Source organism: Pungitius pungitius, chromosome 2 (assembly GCF_949316345.1).
Source record: "Pungitius pungitius chromosome 2, fPunPun2.1, whole genome shotgun sequence".
Taxonomy (NCBI): Eukaryota; Metazoa; Chordata; class Actinopteri; order Perciformes; family Gasterosteidae; genus Pungitius; species Pungitius pungitius.
In genome coordinates, this window is record NC_084901.1 from 89,423 (window position 1) to 106,817 (window position 17,395).

A 17,395-nucleotide genomic window follows, 5' to 3' on the forward strand; every position below is an offset into this window, starting at 1 on the left:
TTTATAGGCGTGTCTGGATGTGTGTTTAGTGAGGTGTGGAATACCAGGTAAGTTATGAGAGCGGAGCAGAGTCTGAGTGGATGGGGGGGGGGGGGGGGGGTTGCTCAGCTGCTCAAGCCGGAGAACCAAACAGTGACCTGTGTTTGTCCTGAAGGAGAAGAAGCTGCAGCCAGAAGATCCAGTACCCGGTGGAGTCAAATAGTACTCTTATGATCAGCGTATCAGAATTCTAAAGAAATCTGACGCGGTTTGAATGTGAACGATGATCTCAGTGATGTCATTACCTGAAACTGTATAATATATTACTATTCCGTAGTAATGCACCATATGTTTATTACAAGCATAAAACGTATCTTTAACAATGTATTGGCAGTACAGTTTACTACTGTGTAATGCAAGTATTCCAGGTGAATACAGCATACGGTGTACAATACTGATACTCTTATACATTTTGTTGTGAACTAGGGGTTAATTGTATTCAGTCTATGCTGTATAACACTGATATAATTCTGCCTAATAGTGTAACTGTTCCTAATGCAATGTCAAATAATTGATGCCTCAATGAATACTGCCGTGGTGTTTATTGATAGTCGAACATTTTAAAGGTTAAAGGAGATCTGTCAAAATACATCAAAAAGACTGAAGAGATTTAGTGTGCGTGTATGTAAACTTGAGTTCTTAGATCAGTTCTGATGATCACTTTAGTTCAAACAGTTTCACTTCTAAAGCTAGTTTTGCAGCAGATGAGATTTCGTCTGAAGTGAAACATTTAAAACCATTTGAATCGTCAACATGTTCAGAATGAGTTCTGCAGTTTGATTGTCGTTACTCTGAAGAAACCTCCAGGGCCCTCAGTGTGGACCTGGGGTCCGTTTCAAGTAGGAGGTTTAACAAAGTGAGTTGATTTAACCTGAGACGGGAAACTGAGTTTTGGGTTTCAAAACAGCTGTTTAGAGTTGGTTCACCAGGCAGTATAAGGGCAGCATAAATGGAGCCATAATACTCAAACTTACCATGGCAACGACCACAAACAATTGTTCTACGTCACCCCTATTGAGCTGTAAATATTAATGCAAGTGTGAACCGTAATTAGAAACAAAGCAACACGCTGCTGCAGCAAAACACAGAAACCTGCTGCTCGGGTCAACACTTAAGTTCCAATATGGTGTTGTTAGTTAATATTTAATGTACACATTAATCAGGCTGGAAACACACACCATGCTCATATTCAAACACAAGAATACAAACCGGTCCAATGGTATAGAACCTATAATGTGTTTTATTCCTCTTTAATGGCTCACTGGTTTGTGTCCAGGGAACAAAGACGTTTCCTCACAGCTCTGCAAACAGCAGCTTTACTAATATTCTCCATCACGTTGTAAAGGAAACGTAACACGACACAAAGAATGTGCTGTGATGAGACAGCACGTCCACGATGGAGGACGTTAGTCATATGAGGACAGGGAGGTTTGGACATATTTGATGGACTGTGAAGAAAAACCATACCGTTCAAACTAGTATTTATCTGGAAATGACAATAAATCTGATCAGGGCTCAATATTCTCTCCAACGTTTAACACCCTGTGAAGTAAAACCTCATCAACAGGATCGTCCAGAAAAGGACGTCCAAGTTCCAGAAGACACTTTAGTCTTTAACGTAACAGGATCTTATTTTGTTCATATGTGGGAACTGATTCAGAGGATGAATGAATGAGGAAATGAAAGCACGCTGTGTCATTGGCTGGCTGCTGTCAGGGGGAGGAGCCTGTGAACGAAGAACACCTGCTTCGGACCAGGTGAGGTTCACAGGCTCCGTTACCATAGCGACTGACCCTGAGCTTTAGTTACCTCCCTTTCTGAAACCGACAACCAGAGTTTCCCTCATCTCAGGGTGAACAAACTCTGAGTTTATACTGAACCTGCTTCTTGAAACGGACCCCTAGAGACTGGATGTGTTGACTCTGCAGAAGCCTCTGCAGCTCCGATCCACCGTCTGGGTCCAGGGCCCCTGGATGTGTATCAGAAAACGTGGGGGGTCCAGGGTTGCTGGATGTGGACCAGGAGGTGTCAGGGGTCCAGGACCCCTGGATGTGGATCAGGAGACGTGGGGGGTCCAGGGCCCCTGGATGTGTTGGCTCTGCAGGAGCCGCTGCAGCTCCTTGAACTGCTCTACGGTCTGGTCCTTCACGTCAGGGTTTGAGATTTGAAGCCGGATGCTGTCGATGGACCAGCTGAGTTCGCCAGAGAACATCTCTGTCAGGATCCGAGCCACGACAGGAACAACCTGTGAACCAGAACCACAACATGAGATGTTCAAAGACTCACAGGCATTCCTCAAAGTGTTAAATATCTTAATACCTGCTGGTGGCTATGAGCTCCGATCTTATTATCATTAAATATATGAGGATATCAGTGAGAACTACCTTCATTTTGTCTCCTTTGTTCCCTTCTTCCTGCAGCTCTAAAAGTGAAACTATTTCCTCATTCAGCAGACAAACATCTAAACCATGATGGTGGATGTGTGTTGATGAACACACCTGGACAACGATGAGCTTCTTCTCTTTTGGTTTCTTGTCGGGCCAGTCCTCCCCGAAGCAGAAGTAGATTTCAAAGGGGGGAGGGTTCTGGGTCTCTCCTCTCTGGAACAGAATCAGCCCTGCGGACGAACACGTGTTGGCGTTGTGAAAAACGTGTTGCGACGGAGCTCTTTTCACACCTCAGTGACTTGTTACCTTGCAGGAAGTTGTTGAGGCTGAACACCTTGATCTTCTTTTCACGCTCCAGGGGGTTTGGTGGACCCTGCTCTGGCGTGCCGGGTCCGGACCAGAAGACCTTGCACTGACAGAGGCGGACAGCATAGATGTCCTGCTCCCAGATTTCCAGGATCAGCCCACGGTCCATGACGTCCAGCAGAGCCTCGGTATAGAACTTCTGCTTCTGGTTTTGAACCTCAGACGTCCCAGGGAACAGGACCTGCTGCAGGGTGACTGGTCCAAACAGGTCCACCTGCTCTGGGGTTGGCTCCAGGTGTCCGTAGTAAAGCCTGCAGCCCTGAGGGTTGCTGACGGTCAGAGAACCGGCTGTCCGGCCTCGGTACTGGAACCTCAGGTCAAGGTCTGTTACTATGGACACACAGTGTACAGGGATAAAGGAGAACCTCTTAGTGTATGGATGTGTACAAATTTGTTACTGGTGAAGAAATAAATCAACACACAAAAAAAAACCTTGGAATTTTGTGAATCGCCGAAATAAAATCACTAACAGTCCTCTAAATCCTATAAAAGATGGAAATACCAACATCTAAGTTATAGTCCAGTGTGTGGACGTAAAGTTTCACGTCGGAAGTCAGGGTTACTACTCCAGAGGCTTTGATGAAGGCCCAGAAACAAGAGCAGTCAAAATGTGGAATTCTGTCAAACGCCGGCTCTGTGGCCCGATTTGCCCGTTTCAACCACTTTTTAGAAATGTCTGATCCCGATGGAACTGACTAAGACCCACTCAAAAATGATTGACAGCTTACTTAGCCACTCGGAAGCCAAGCCATTTAGATAATGACGCCACATTGTCAGGGAATGATCTTTCTTGGTAATACTCAGTTGGGAAGTTTATGGTTTAACCACAGAAGCTTCTTCAGTTTGAAAGACTGAAAGACTTTGCCCTTCTTGAATCCTCGAGATCAGAGTTACATATTTTTATGAGTTTTTCCTCTTACTTTTCTCCTTGCAGATTATAGGTAATATGTAGAAACGCACAAGAAGCAGGTGGTCACCCAACTGACGGTCAGAGGTGGTACTTTACATTACATGACATTACATGTCATTTAGCTGACGCTTTTATCCAAAGCGACTTACAATAAGTGCATTTCCACATAGAGATACAAACTCAGAAGAACAAGTAACAAGAAAGTACATTTTTCATCAAATAAGCAGTTTCAAAACATGTTATAGAAAAGTGCCATTATAAGTACAATTTAAGTGCTATTATTTGTTAGTGCTACGGTTTGTAATGTATTGTAATGGTACTCACGTGGGACGCTGCTTAGCAGGTCATACTTGCTGGATTGGTGGTTTTGGACGTCCCCCATGTTACTGGCCTCCATCAGTGCCGGCCCGGGGGCAGTGGACGCTGCCGGGGGAGGCAGAGGATTCAGCTCCTGGAGTTTGTTGGAGAGTGACGCACTAGCAAACTGGCAAAAGCTTCCCTGAGCCTGGAGGTCAGAGGTCACAGGGATCATGTATTCGAACGCCTCTGATTGCGCTGGGAAGGTGCTGAAGGACGGGGGGTCTTCCGTCTTGGGGTCTGATGAGACATGACATCATGACAGGACATCATCAGGTACGTCTTATCTCCATTCTCAATGAGCTCATGAATACCTTTAGAGGAAATGCTGAAGAGATTGAAGGAGACATGATCACATTAATGAAATATTTAAATCTAGTTCTCTACTTTTACTTAATGAAATGTGTCCGTTGGCCAGCAAGGATCACTAATCAGCGCCACCAAGTGTTCTGTTAGCTCATATATTAGTGTATCTATGTATATTTGAATGAAATATTGGCTGAACAAAGAGTCACTGCAGTGACTCTAAGGAACCGAGATGCAAGGCCTTTGGGATTCTCGGTTTGGAGACATTGATCCAGATGTTGTACTTACTGATTGTGAGGTCCATCAGATTTGGCATCTGGGAATAAAACACACTGATGTTGTCAATTCGCTATTAAAAGCGTGGACTTGATTTAAATGTTATCTTCCTCACCTCCTCGTCATCATCATCTACCCCATCTGAGAAAGGATTCAGATCACAAACAACAAGACAAAAATTAAAACTTACAATAAATTCCTCCATTAAATATTAAAATACAAGAAAAATCTGAATGTTAATGAAGTTAAATCACTCAACCACCTAACGAGTTAAAGGACTTAATGCTGATGATATCATAGCCTTTCGTCAGAAGACCAACAGAGGAGGCAGCAATCAAACCGCTTCTGATGAGATACGGAGACGCTTACAGGCTGAACTGGGATCAGCCAGATGCTGAAACAGTTTAGCTCTTCATCATCGTCACCATCAGGTGTTTTTCATGATTTAAGACCTAAATGTGATTGACCTCACAGTGTCTGATGATGATGTCTGATGATGAGGTCATCAGAGCCCAAACGGACTCACCTGTGTTCCCGCTCTGCTCACAGACCTCATAGATCTTGTACGGCTGAACCGGAGTTTCTTTAGTGCCGTCATACTTTAGCTGAAACTCTCGGCTTTTGTTCAGAGCGCAGCGGAGGTTTGCTTTCCACTTGGCAGGTTCAGGTTCATCCACGCCTTCCTGGTATTTACCGGTCTCCAGAGCCCACGCCTGCAAGACACAGAACAGGGCTTATCACAGCAAACAAACAGCTGATATAAACTCAGTGTTTGTTGTTGTTACGTCTTTGTACACAAACAAACAAACAGCTGACATAAACTCAGTGTTTGTTGTTGTTACGTCTTTGTACACAAACAAACAAACAGCTGACATAAACTCAGTGTTTGTTGTTGTTACGTCTTTGTACACAAACAAACAGCTGATATTAACTCAGTGTTTGTTGTTGTTACGTCTTTGTACACAAACAAATGACAGCTGACATAAACTCAGTGTTTGTTGTTGCATCTTTGTACACAAACAAATAAAGAGAAAAGATTTCAGAGCTCAAAGTCAAACTTCTTCAGTCAGCACACAGAAATGAGGAATAACAGAAGCAGTTACTAGTAAAAGAGGAAGTGATATCATCAGGTTCAGATAGCAAATCAGCATGTGCCATGTTTAAGGAAGCTGCCACTGAAGAGTTTAGGTAGTTATCTTCTATCTATATTCATATTAATAATGGTCCTATATTAAACCTTAAATACGGTGTTCTCCTCCTCTGGCGCCGCCGTGTGCCGCGTGGCATGTTTCCAGGGGATCTGGAAGAGTCGATGCTCCGAGCTGAGCCACTGCAGACCGGGGTACCTGCCGCTGTTCACCTGTGCCAGCAACCAGGGCTTCAGACGGATCCTCCGGGGCTGGACGCTCATGGTGGAAGGACTGGGAGGAGTGAGGGGACTGGGTGGACTCCAATGCTGGGAGGACTAGGACAACTGCAAGGACTGGGAATGCTGGGAGGATGGGTTGGAACGTCTCCTTCTGTGGTAACAACGGTTGGAGAGAATATATATATATATATAAATATATAGACATACATACATACATATATATATATATATACATACACACACAAGATTCAAGATATTCATTGTCATGTCAACAGTTCTCTGTACAATGCAATTCTTAGGTTGCTATGCCTTCCTTCCAAAAACACACGAATAGTAAAAAATAAATATATACACACACTAAAGAGAATAATATCTAAATATATTCACTTGGTCAATAAATATAGAACCATCTCTCTGGGTTCCGGGAGTTCTGGGATCAGCTGTAAGTACGTTTTGGGAAGTCGCTGATTCGAAGTCACTACACGCTACCACGTGCCTGTAAATAGTGATCGTTACGTTAGACTCACCTGGTCCCGGTCTCGGTTCTGGTCCTCGTTACGGTGGCCCTGCTTGCGTCGTTAATCACGGACGACCGCCTCCGACACAAACTGAGGCTCATGTCAAACACAAAAAAAAGATTTTTTTCAAATGGAAATAATCATTATAATGACAAAAACACTACTTCCGGTTAAAGAGAAAAAATAAAAGCTTCAGTCACTCTGCGATGGAAAATTAGTTCTTTGATGGATATGTATTTCTTTATGGGACAAAGACATACTTTAGTTAACAAAATCTGCCTCTTAAAACATACAATACAATACTTCAAAACATTCATACACTTCAATTCACATAATTGACCCCTGACCCCGGTGGGCGTCACTCTGTTGTTTTACTATTTTTCTCAAAAATGTCTTCAATGACAAAATGTAATATTTCATGAATTAATTAATAAATATTGCCTGATTTCATGTGGGTTTCTATCAACCTTTAATCCTTAATTTGTTTAACATTCAGTGGAGAGACAATACCTGGCGTTTTATTGTGAAGGGATTTGGGGTATTTTGTGTGATAAGTTACGGCGCTTTAACAGTTTACAGGGAAGTACTTGCGGTTCCTCCTTTGCTTCCGCACTACGCTGAAATCAAACCAACCAAACCAAACTCTAAATGCTAAATAACAAACCTACAAACTAAACTCTCTTTACATTGGTTGAAAGACCATTATTGTTATCTTTAATTCAACATGTTGTAACTGATTTAAACTGAAAACAGCTGACAGTAAGTCTGTGGTTGGATTATCATCACTATCAGTAAAGTTATGAAATATACTTTTTTTCACTGATAATGTTCATTATTAAATTATCTTTATAAGCCCAGAGCCTTTGAAGTCAGCTGTCTGGTGATATAGTTTCTCTGGATTGAGTTGAGTTCTCTTTGACCAACATATGTCCTCAGATAAAGACTTAAGGACCGCCTTTTTTCATCTATATAATGTATCGAAAATCAGGAACTTCCTGTCTCAAAGTGGTGCAGAAAAATGAGTTTATGTGTTGGTCACTTCTCAGTTGAATGCTGCAGCGTGTATTAACAAGAACTAAGAAAAGGGATCATATTACTCCTGCATTAGCTTCTCTGCACCCTCTGTTAAATGAAGAATAGAATTTAAGGTTCTTCTCACCTACACAGCACTTGCTGGTGAAGCACCGTCTTCTGTTGAAGAGCTTGTTACACCGTATCACCCTACTAGAGAGCTGCTCCATAGATGTTGGTTACTTGTTCCTAGAGTTTTAAAAAGTAGGATGGGGGGCCGAGCCTTCAGTTATCAAGCTCCTCTTTTGTGGAACCAGCTTCCACTTTCAGTCCGGGGGGCAGACTCGGTCAGTTCATTTAAGATGAAGCTTAAAACCTTCCTCTTTGATACCTCTTATAGTTAAGGCTGGCTGAGGTTAGTCTGGACCAGCCCTCAGCTGCTATTATCATTATCATCCAACATTACGTGATAGTAGTTCTATCCTGCCGTACACCTGGCTTACTACTTGCAATATTTGTATAATTTCTGTTATAGGAATGAAATGTATTGTACATCTTTTAAGTTGTTCATTCTGTACACATGACATCCATTGTAGAGTGTTCCTCCCAGGAGAAGGATCCCTAAGGTTCTCCCTACGGTTTCTTCCATTTTATTCCCATCAAAGATAATTAAAGGTCTATATAGATTTAAAAAAAGGTAAACCATTGACGATGTTTAAAGATAGATGTAGATAAAGATCTTCATAGTTTACAGTTCTGAGTGTTTCTCTGCCTCTATATTGAAGGGTCACGGTTCTAGAGGAGGCTGGGTCATGATGTGCACTGTTTTCATTGGACGATGGATCCAGTCTGCAGAGAAACATGGTAGTGAGACACACTTGGGCCCAGTCCATTCATTTGTTTTTCTATAGCTTATTGGGCGTAGCAGTCTGTACACATGTGGCATGTGGAAAAACTCCCCAAAACTTGACAAACCCTTCAAGGGAGAGACAAAAAGAGGAGAAACCCTTGATGAGAAAGTTGTAGGAGGATCCCTCTCCTGGGATGGACAGACTACAATGGATGTCATGTGTACAGAAGGAACAATGTAAAAGATGTACAATACATTCTATTTCTACGACAGAAAGTATTTAAACATATATATTATGGTTTTGATCTCCTAATATGTGTTCATGATCATCTGCTGCTCGTCTTTGCGGTAGGACAAGCACGCTTATTTATCCTGATGACTAAAGTCTGGTTCAAATTAACCACACTGTTTAAGAGCAGATCAGCCTGGGGTTAATTTGAGCTGGTTAATGGGACATGTGATCAAATTTGTTAAACGACGTACAAGAGACGGAGCCCTGGCTGCTTTGAATCTGTGTCATTGTTAGATATGAGCAATGAAAAACTGTGTCCTCATTTGCTGTTTACTCAAAGTTATTAATGTTAAAAGAGTTGCACCTGTTTGTTTCTACTGATTCTTCAAAGTGGGCTGGATTAATTTTCATTAACCAAAATAAATAATCACAGGAATGAAATGATACCAACTTTAGGTGGTTTTAATTCAACATAGAGGACAGTGATATTAAGTTATTTGTTCCTGCTCTGAAATTAGCTGGCGAGATGTGTCACTCTCCTCTTATCTGTACTAGTCTTGGATCTTAGTCTAGTCTTGGAAAAATGGATCTTCAGTCCGTCATCCTGTGGCATCTCCTCAAATTGGTCTGTCCTCATGTTGTCTCGTAGCTCGTCCTCTGATTGGTCTGTCCTCATGTCGACCTGTAGCAACATCTCTGATTGGTCTGTAACGTGTCCTCTGATTGGTCTGTCCTCGTGTCGTGATCTGTGTCCAATGCAGTGATGTAATCACCTGTGGTCATCTTCAGGATTTCCCAGTACTTTATCTTCCCTTTACAGCTCGAAGCATCAAAAACACGACAGCTGATAGAAACAAAAGAAGAATCATCGCTATGATTCCTCCTGCAAGTCTGCTGTCCACATTCCCAAACATCTGCTGCTCAGTGACCGCAGCACGAGGAACTGCAGAAGGGAGAAAGGCAGAGTAAGTGAACGCACCACAAGGAACTGCAGAGGGGAGGGACTAGTGTCAGTGAACACACCGCCAGTAACTAGGAGGGTTAGAGTCAAGGCTGGAACATGCGTCTGCGTCTTGTGTCGACTCGTTTTAATTCATGGTTCTAAAAGGTTTGCGCGTGTTGCAAAGCATTTCACCTGCAGACCACCAGGTGGAGCAAGGTGCTTTGTTGAAGACGACCTACAGAGTGACGTCTTTGTGTTGCCCCCTGCATCTCCACTGTTGCTTTTCATTGCAATTTTTTTCGTGGACATATTTGTCCCGTATTTTCCTCCACAACTTTGTTCACCCCTCAACCTGCAAACCAACGTTTGTGGAGATCTAGGTCCGCTATAAGGACGCCATCCGCGTGTTCTCATAGTCCGCCAATGACGGGTTGTATTAATAATCAAAAGCTTTTTCTTAGTGCTCAGTCAGAGTCATTTTCCTGTTTTGGTTGAAGAGTGCAAGGTCAGAGGGCAAACAGGATACACAAGACACAAGTCTGACAAGGGTGGAGGTTAGAGACACACCAGAGCACCATACAACACACACACACACACACACACAACACAACACACACACACACACACACACACCAGAGCACCATACAACACACACACACACACATGTTGTCCGTTGTGTTTACATTACGATTAGGAGATTGCGGATCTTGTGTTGCGGGGGGAGGACCTGCTCCTCCTCTACACCAGTTTAGGGCCAATAGAAATCTTTTCTTTTCTGTCTGACAAGAATAATAAACATGATGTTCTCCCTGATGTTGGTCAGTTGTTCTTCCGGCCTGTGGGCCGACAGAACCGCTCCTGCCTTTGTAAACGCAGCGCTGTTACTTGACCTGTGATCTGACAAATAAATCTCCCAGAACGAGAGGAGTTGTTTGGCTGAATTCTTCCAGACGTCCCCATCCGGGCTTCACATATTTTTACATGTTCCTTCGATGCATTCGTTCCTTCCTTCCTTCTTTTTTCATCCTAACAGTATCGGTGATCATATTTACGTTAGTTTTTTTCTGACAAAAACTCTTCAAACTGATTCATTCCCTCGTAAAAAATCGTTGTTTTAATAATGGCGGAATTATGCTATGAAACCGGAAATGTGAGACTCCTGAAAGGATGTCGTTAACAGACCAATCACAGCCTTGCAGGCTGCGTGAGCTCGCAAAGCTTTTGACGCAAGTTTGGAAAAATGGGTCGACACACGAAAAAATCATTTTATATTCGATCACACAAACACTTCATCCCTTTGTTCCTGGCCCCTCTGTCAAATTTTAGAACCCTTTGGGGGTCAAAAAGTTTGCCCACCCCTGCTGTAGACCTATCCTATAGGGAAGAAAAGGAGTTTAATATGGCTATAAAATAGCTTTCATCGACGAAAACTTGACTAAAACGAAGAAGGATTAAAATGACTAAATGTACTCACCACGGGTAACTAGAGAGAGGAGAGAGCTACTGTAAGTACCTACTGTAACCCACCTGATTGTCCAGTCTGCAGGACTTCAATATCCACTGAAGCTGAAACTTCTTCCCCTGACTCTTCATCTCTGGCTACAACCTGCATATAGAAATAGTTAGCAATGGTGGTTTTATTTACATTGACTAAAAAAATAAGTCAGTTGGATGTAGGCGGAGGAAACATAACCATCAGTAAATCATAGGGACAAAACGTTTTGGGTTGTTTACTGTAGATAGACGTGTACAAGCTCCTTTTTTATCATCTATCCAAATCATACATTATGAATCTATTTTGATTTTGCAACCTAATGGCTGAAATCGAGAACTTTAAGGATACAATGCAAGAGAAGAGGAGGGATCAAAATAAATCAATAACAAAAAACACAACAAAACACAAAAAGACAGAAAAATAAAAAAACAATAATAATGATAACAAACACAGCAAATAATATCACATCACACTAGTTAGACGTGAGTACACTTCGATAGTATCATCAGGTTGAGTCAGTATCAGTGCAAGTGTTTTTTATGTGGCAGGGTAGTCCAGCCCGAGGGGTCCACCCTGTCTCATACTGGTTTCCATATCTTGAAGAATCCTTTTACATTGTCATAAAGGGTGTGGGTCATTTTTTCCAGAGGAAAAACTTCCCTGATGCCAATTGTCTGTAGAAAGGAAAATTGTCTTTTGTGCTATAAACCATAGTTTTATCTGTTTAGCGTTGAAGATACTCCTTGCACTGCTCACATTGGAGGTCAGAATAGATCGAGTGGATGAAAGCTTCAAGTCACATCCGATCAAGGAAAACACTTCGTCCTTTACTCCTCTCCAAAATAGTGGTATACACTCACCGGCCACTTTATTAGGTACACCTGTCCAACTGCTCGTTAACACTTAATTTCTAAGCAGCCAATCACATGGCGGCAACTCAGTGCATTTAGTCATGTAGACATTGTCAAGACAATCTCCTGCAGTTCAAACCGAGCATCAGTATGGGGAAGAAAGGTGATTTGAGTGACTTTGAACGTGGCATGATTGTTGGTGCCAGAAGGGCTGGTCTGAGTATTTCAGAAACTGCTAATCTACTGGGATTTTCACGCACAACCATCTCTAGGGTTTACAGAGAATGGTCCGAAAAAGAAAAAACATCCAGTGAGCGGCAGTGCTGTGGGCGGAAATGCCTTGTTGATGCCAGAGGTCAGAGGAGAATGGCCAGACTGGTTCGAGCTGATAGAAGGGCAACAGTGACTCAAATAACCACCCGTTACAACCAAGGTGGGCATAAGAGCATCTCTGAACGCACAGTACGTCCAACTTTGAGGCAGATGGGCTACAGCAGCAGAAGACCACACCGGGTGCCACTCCTTTCAGCTAAGAACAGGAAACTGAGGCTACAATTTGCACAAGCTCATCGAAATTGGACAATAGAAGATTGGAAAAACGTTGCCTGGTCTGATGAGTCTCGATTTCTGCTGCGACATTCGGATGGTAGGGTCAGAATTTGGCGTCTACAACATGAAAGCATGGATCCATCCTGCCTTGTATCAACGGTTCAGGCTGGTGGTGGTGGTGTCATGGTGTGGGGAATATTTTCTTGGCACTCTTTGGGCCCCTTGGTACCAATTGAGCATCATTGCAACGCCACAGCCTACCTGAGTATTGTTGCTGACCATGTCCATCCCTTTATGACCACAATGTACCCAACTTCTGATGGCTACTTTCAGCAGGATAAAGCGCCATGTCATAAAGCTGGAATCATCTCAGACTGGTTTCTTGAACATGACAATGAGTTCGCTGTACTCAAATGGCCTCCACAATCACCAGATCTCAATCCAATAGAGCATCTTTGGGATGTGGTGGAACAGGAGATTCACATCATGGATGTGCAGCCGACAAATCTGCGGCAACTGTGTGATGCCATCATGTCAATATGGACCAAACTCCCTGAGGAATGCTTCCAGCACCTTGTTGAATCTATGCCACAAAGAATTGAGGCAGTTCTCAAGGCAAAAGGGGGTCCAACCCGTTACTAGCATGGGGTACCTAATAAAGTGGCCGGTGAGTGTATTTGCACATTTCCAAAACTTCTATGTAAGAACCAGCTTCAGAACTGGAAAACGTCTTGTAAGTCACTTTGGATAAAAGCGTCAGGTAAATGACATGTAATGTAATGTAAAATGCATTTCCTGCTGAAAGCTAAAAACTTAAATGAATTCAAAGAATTGCTGAAAATAAAGAAAGGGCACAAAATGCTGAAGAAACACATTTGAACAAAATGCTAAAAATATAGAAACTATAAAAGCAGAACTGAATTAGAATAAAATGCAAAAAAATACAGAAATGATAAAAGCTAATTTCAAAATATTTGCTAAGAAAAGATGAAATGAAAAATGAGTTCAAAAGAAATGGATCCCTTATTTCTAAGGTTTGTGATATATAGAGAGAATGACAGAAGACAGAGGAGGGAAAGCAATGGCTTGACTAAGTACCTCAAGTCATCTGTTTATGCATCACATTCTAAAGTGTCTTTGGGTACCCAGAAAAAAAAACTATAACTCCAATACAAAAAATAAGGATATACGAGAGACTCAAGACTCTGCCAAATGCAGAGATATCCTCTGAGAAGTTTGTTGACAGATCTGCATTGGTTGGTCTCAGGGTTGCTTAAAAATGTACTACATGTAGGGGAACCTAGGCCAAGCCTCCCCCTCAGCAGTGTTGTACAATGCAGTCTGTTTAAATTAAATTGTCTTTCTCAATCTTTGCTAAAGCTCAGAATGTTGAGTGTGTTTTCCATAATTGGTGTCCATGTATTTTCTTCATGGCAATCTGCCACCTTTTGCACATCAGTAATTAAGATAAGGGCCATAGGTTGCATTTCTAGCTGGCAAAGTTTGTGCAGCAAGGTTTTTGTACTGTTAGATAGTTTTGGATAGTGACAGATGCTGCTTTTAATTAGGGAATACTGTCACTAGCACAGAGTTCACGTGTGATGTAAACTTACCGGTAGGGAGTTAGCGGCTACCGAAGACAGAGCATTAGCTTTTACCATCCAGACTTCTTAAGGGAAATATTGTACGACGGATCAACGTAAGTAGCAGGATAATTCAATAATACATCTGAATTACTGTGTAAATGTGATTGTTAACTATTTAGAGACGTAACTTGTTACGTTTTATGCATTTGCTGAGTTAAGAGGGGAGTCAGAAGCTGCCCTGAGTCAATTAATAAAATGAGTTACTAAATTAATACTGTGTTCCAGGAGTGCAGGTGGGGGAAATAAAATACATACATTAAAACTACATCATATTAAACAGGCAACACATAGACATGAGAAATTAATCTTTTTGATGTGAGTTGTGTGAAGATTTCTTCCAAGAAGCACAAGTTTGTAGCATGTAGTGTTTTTGTGAAATCATATCTTTTTAAAAGAAGACCCACCCGTATTATGCGTCTGTCAAAGGCATGCAGACGGTCCGTCCTGGCAATCAGAACCCCCCCGTTGGTCACTTGGTATAGTTCAGATGGGGGAAGGATGGAGTAGTGGATGTTTGGATTCAGGCCCTGTGATTGGATAGCAGTGATGACTCATCTGCTGTTCATAAAACAGGTAAACCAGCAGCTGTTCTTACGTCAGAGAAGTCGCGGTCTGATGCCTGGATCTGTAAAACCTGGTTCCCATATGTGGTGACGATGGAGGCTGGGCTCAGGCTCTGGACTATGAATCCTTTAAAGGTGGTTCTGTTAAAGACCGGAGGGAACGTATTCTCGCTGAGAACCCTGATCAGAACCGAAACTACACTGTACTTAAGCCGGTCGTCCTCCTGACACACCTGCAGAGGCCAAACAAGTCCTAGTAGATCAGACCTGTGGTTCTGTAGTGGGTGTGAACGTAAACAGGGATTAGCGTTACCATGACGCTGAGTGTGAAGGTTTTCTCCTGGTGTCTAAGGGGGACAGCTCTGGTTAGCTGGATCTCACCGGTCCTGTTGTTGATCACAAACCAGCTTTGATCCCCACCTAGCGACACATACACACAGGCTAACTGTCTGCAGGTTGGATCTTGCACTCGTGAGAGTTTGGATCTTTGCAAGCGATTATGTATTTTAATGGGCTAAGACAAAGTTATCGTTGCTCTTGTTCCCTCAAAAAAGATTCTACAACATGTAACATTGAAACTTATTTTGCAAATGCATTTTCACCATTTAAAGGAAAAAAGACTTGGGATTGAATTTTCCACTGAACACAGATTATGCAGATTATGATCTCCATGTGGTTTTGGAACTCTGACCTGACAGGATGCTGTAGATCAGAGGGGTGTTGATTCCTCGGTCTCCATCCTCTGCACTGATTGGACCCGGTGAAAACTTGAGAACTAGGTCCTGAAACAGAACAACTATATGTGCTTACAATACATATTAATGGATGTAAATATCAAACTAACTGTGCTCATTAATAGATATAAATAGAAAACTACAGTACAACCTGGCTTCAGGTGCCGTTTGTACTTCACCTGGTATTTCTGTGGGAAGTTTGTTTGTTACCTGCTGTTTCTGTGAGATGTTTGTACTGTAGCTAGGGCTCACACAGACAGGAACACCTGGAGAGATAGGTGTGCAGGGAAGGAAGCGAGGATACTGGTCGTCCCCGTCCTCGATGTTCACAGTCAGAACCACAGAAGTGTTGAACTTCTCTTCAGTGTTCACTTCCTGTTTATTTCACAAAATAAGACACCCATTTCTAAAAAGCCGGTTTAGCCAACTGTGACTTGACCAAATCTAATTTTGATACATTTTGGAGTTTGTTCTCGTGAGAAAATTTCTAATTAAACAAGTCACCATGGCAACTACTGAATAACCAACGGCTCTCTAATGGGGGAACCTGGGGGGTATTGCATAAAAGTAGAATAAAGAAATTCAGGATAGTGTGTGACTTGAGTGTGATACGCTCGTCGCGGCTTAATCGGTTGCACATTTGCCAAAGATATATAGAATTAGACAGAGCTTATAGAAATGTGTATATATGTTTGTAAAACATATTATGAATATGGTATTGAAATGAGTCCTAATTTTTAGGGTAAATTTAAAATATAAATATAATATAATATTTATATCGGCCTCATCACATTTACAATTGTTCACTCCTCACTGCGCAGTTTTGCCCACCGGCTGAGCCACCCCCCCCCCCCCCTTAAGAGTAATGCATGTTAATAAAAATCAGAACACATTCAGAAGACAACGCAATAACTGTTAAATGTGTTTGATGTTTGTTTCGGATCAGAGCGGCAGCTGATTTAACACATGAGGCTGGATGCAAAGAATAAATCGCCATGGTTACTTGGCCCTAAAAGGGAGATGGGCCATCCCATTGGACAAGGTCAGTGTCACATGACCAACTGGTGACCGCGGCAGAAATGATCCTCTTTCCTGCAGACCTACAAGAGATTGGTACCAAAAGGTGACCGGTTTCTTTCACGAACTTCCATGAGTTTAGTCTTAACTTTGCTGGCCGAACAAAGACTCTTGCTTTTTTTTGTTTGGCTTTTATTTAATTTTCCTCGGATCCAGGAGGACAGGAGAGACAGCTGCTCTGCCCTCCCCCTCCCCGGGTTAGGGTTAGTTACTCAATGGTGAGAAGAAACATTCAAAACACTCACTTATTACTGAACAATAAGAGGCTGTTTTTTGGCAGATTAGTGTGTTTACATAAACCTGCTTGTAAAGTCACTACGTGGTACTCTAATTGCTCTCTAACTCTAACTGCTTCCTTTCTCATTTTTAGCCATCCTGTATGGTCATCTAATGACCCGTAACCACATACACATAAGGTTAGGTCCAACCGTAATGATGCATCTGGATTTGTTAAATCACACACACAAACTTATGTTGGTTGTTAGGGGTTGGGTGTCTTGCTCGGAGACACCACGGCATGTGACATAGAGCACAGCCTCTCTACATGCGCAATACCACCCGCATATAGTTAACCTTAATCTGTGTTGCTGTGAGTTAATAAACTGTTATACTTTAAAGAATATAATTCCTGTGTTTACTTGTGCATTTGTATGGTGGTGACAATTGGAATATACTTATTTACTTATATACTTATTTATTTTGCGAAATATCTAAGTGATTGTTAATAGTTCTATTGAAGACAATCATTTAGTTTCACACTTGCTATTAACTAAATAAGACCCTCTGCCCTTCCCAACAAGGGTTACCTGGGCCCAGATGAGCACCTGCAACTGGGTTCTGGTCTCGTAGTCCAGATGTTTGTTCAGAACGATCTTTCCACTGTTGGGTAGATCGATCCTGAAGAAATGTGGGTCAC

The 17,395-nt window shown here is 42.2% G+C and overlaps 2 protein-coding genes across 2 annotated transcripts; both read right to left on the reverse strand.

The window, feature by feature from the left end:
• Nucleotides 1-106: 106 nt before the first annotated feature.
• Nucleotides 107-6,648, reverse strand: irf5 (interferon regulatory factor 5). Its single transcript, XM_037462615.2, has 9 exons — nucleotides 6,538-6,648; nucleotides 5,879-6,161; nucleotides 5,168-5,354; nucleotides 4,757-4,782; nucleotides 4,654-4,681; nucleotides 4,027-4,299; nucleotides 2,733-3,122; nucleotides 2,538-2,656; nucleotides 107-2,284 (listed from the first exon to the last, which is right to left on the reverse strand). The coding sequence occupies exons 2-9, from the start codon at nucleotides 6,050-6,052 to the stop codon at nucleotides 2,096-2,098; spliced, it is 1,386 nt and encodes a 461-aa protein (XP_037318512.2). The 5' UTR covers nucleotides 6,053-6,161; nucleotides 6,538-6,648; the 3' UTR covers nucleotides 107-2,095.
• A 2,429-nt stretch (nucleotides 6,649-9,077) lies between these two features.
• On the reverse strand, nucleotides 9,078-17,387 carry LOC119210070 (protocadherin Fat 1). Its single transcript, XM_037459684.2, has 8 exons — nucleotides 17,286-17,387; nucleotides 15,613-15,777; nucleotides 15,360-15,450; nucleotides 14,982-15,088; nucleotides 14,701-14,901; nucleotides 14,510-14,632; nucleotides 11,092-11,170; nucleotides 9,078-9,564 (listed from the first exon to the last, which is right to left on the reverse strand). Exons 4-8 carry the CDS (start codon nucleotides 14,982-14,984, stop codon nucleotides 9,425-9,427), a joined length of 546 nt encoding a protein of 181 aa, XP_037315581.2. The 5' UTR covers nucleotides 14,985-15,088; nucleotides 15,360-15,450; nucleotides 15,613-15,777; nucleotides 17,286-17,387; the 3' UTR covers nucleotides 9,078-9,424.
• Between the last annotated feature and the right edge of the window lie 8 nt (nucleotides 17,388-17,395).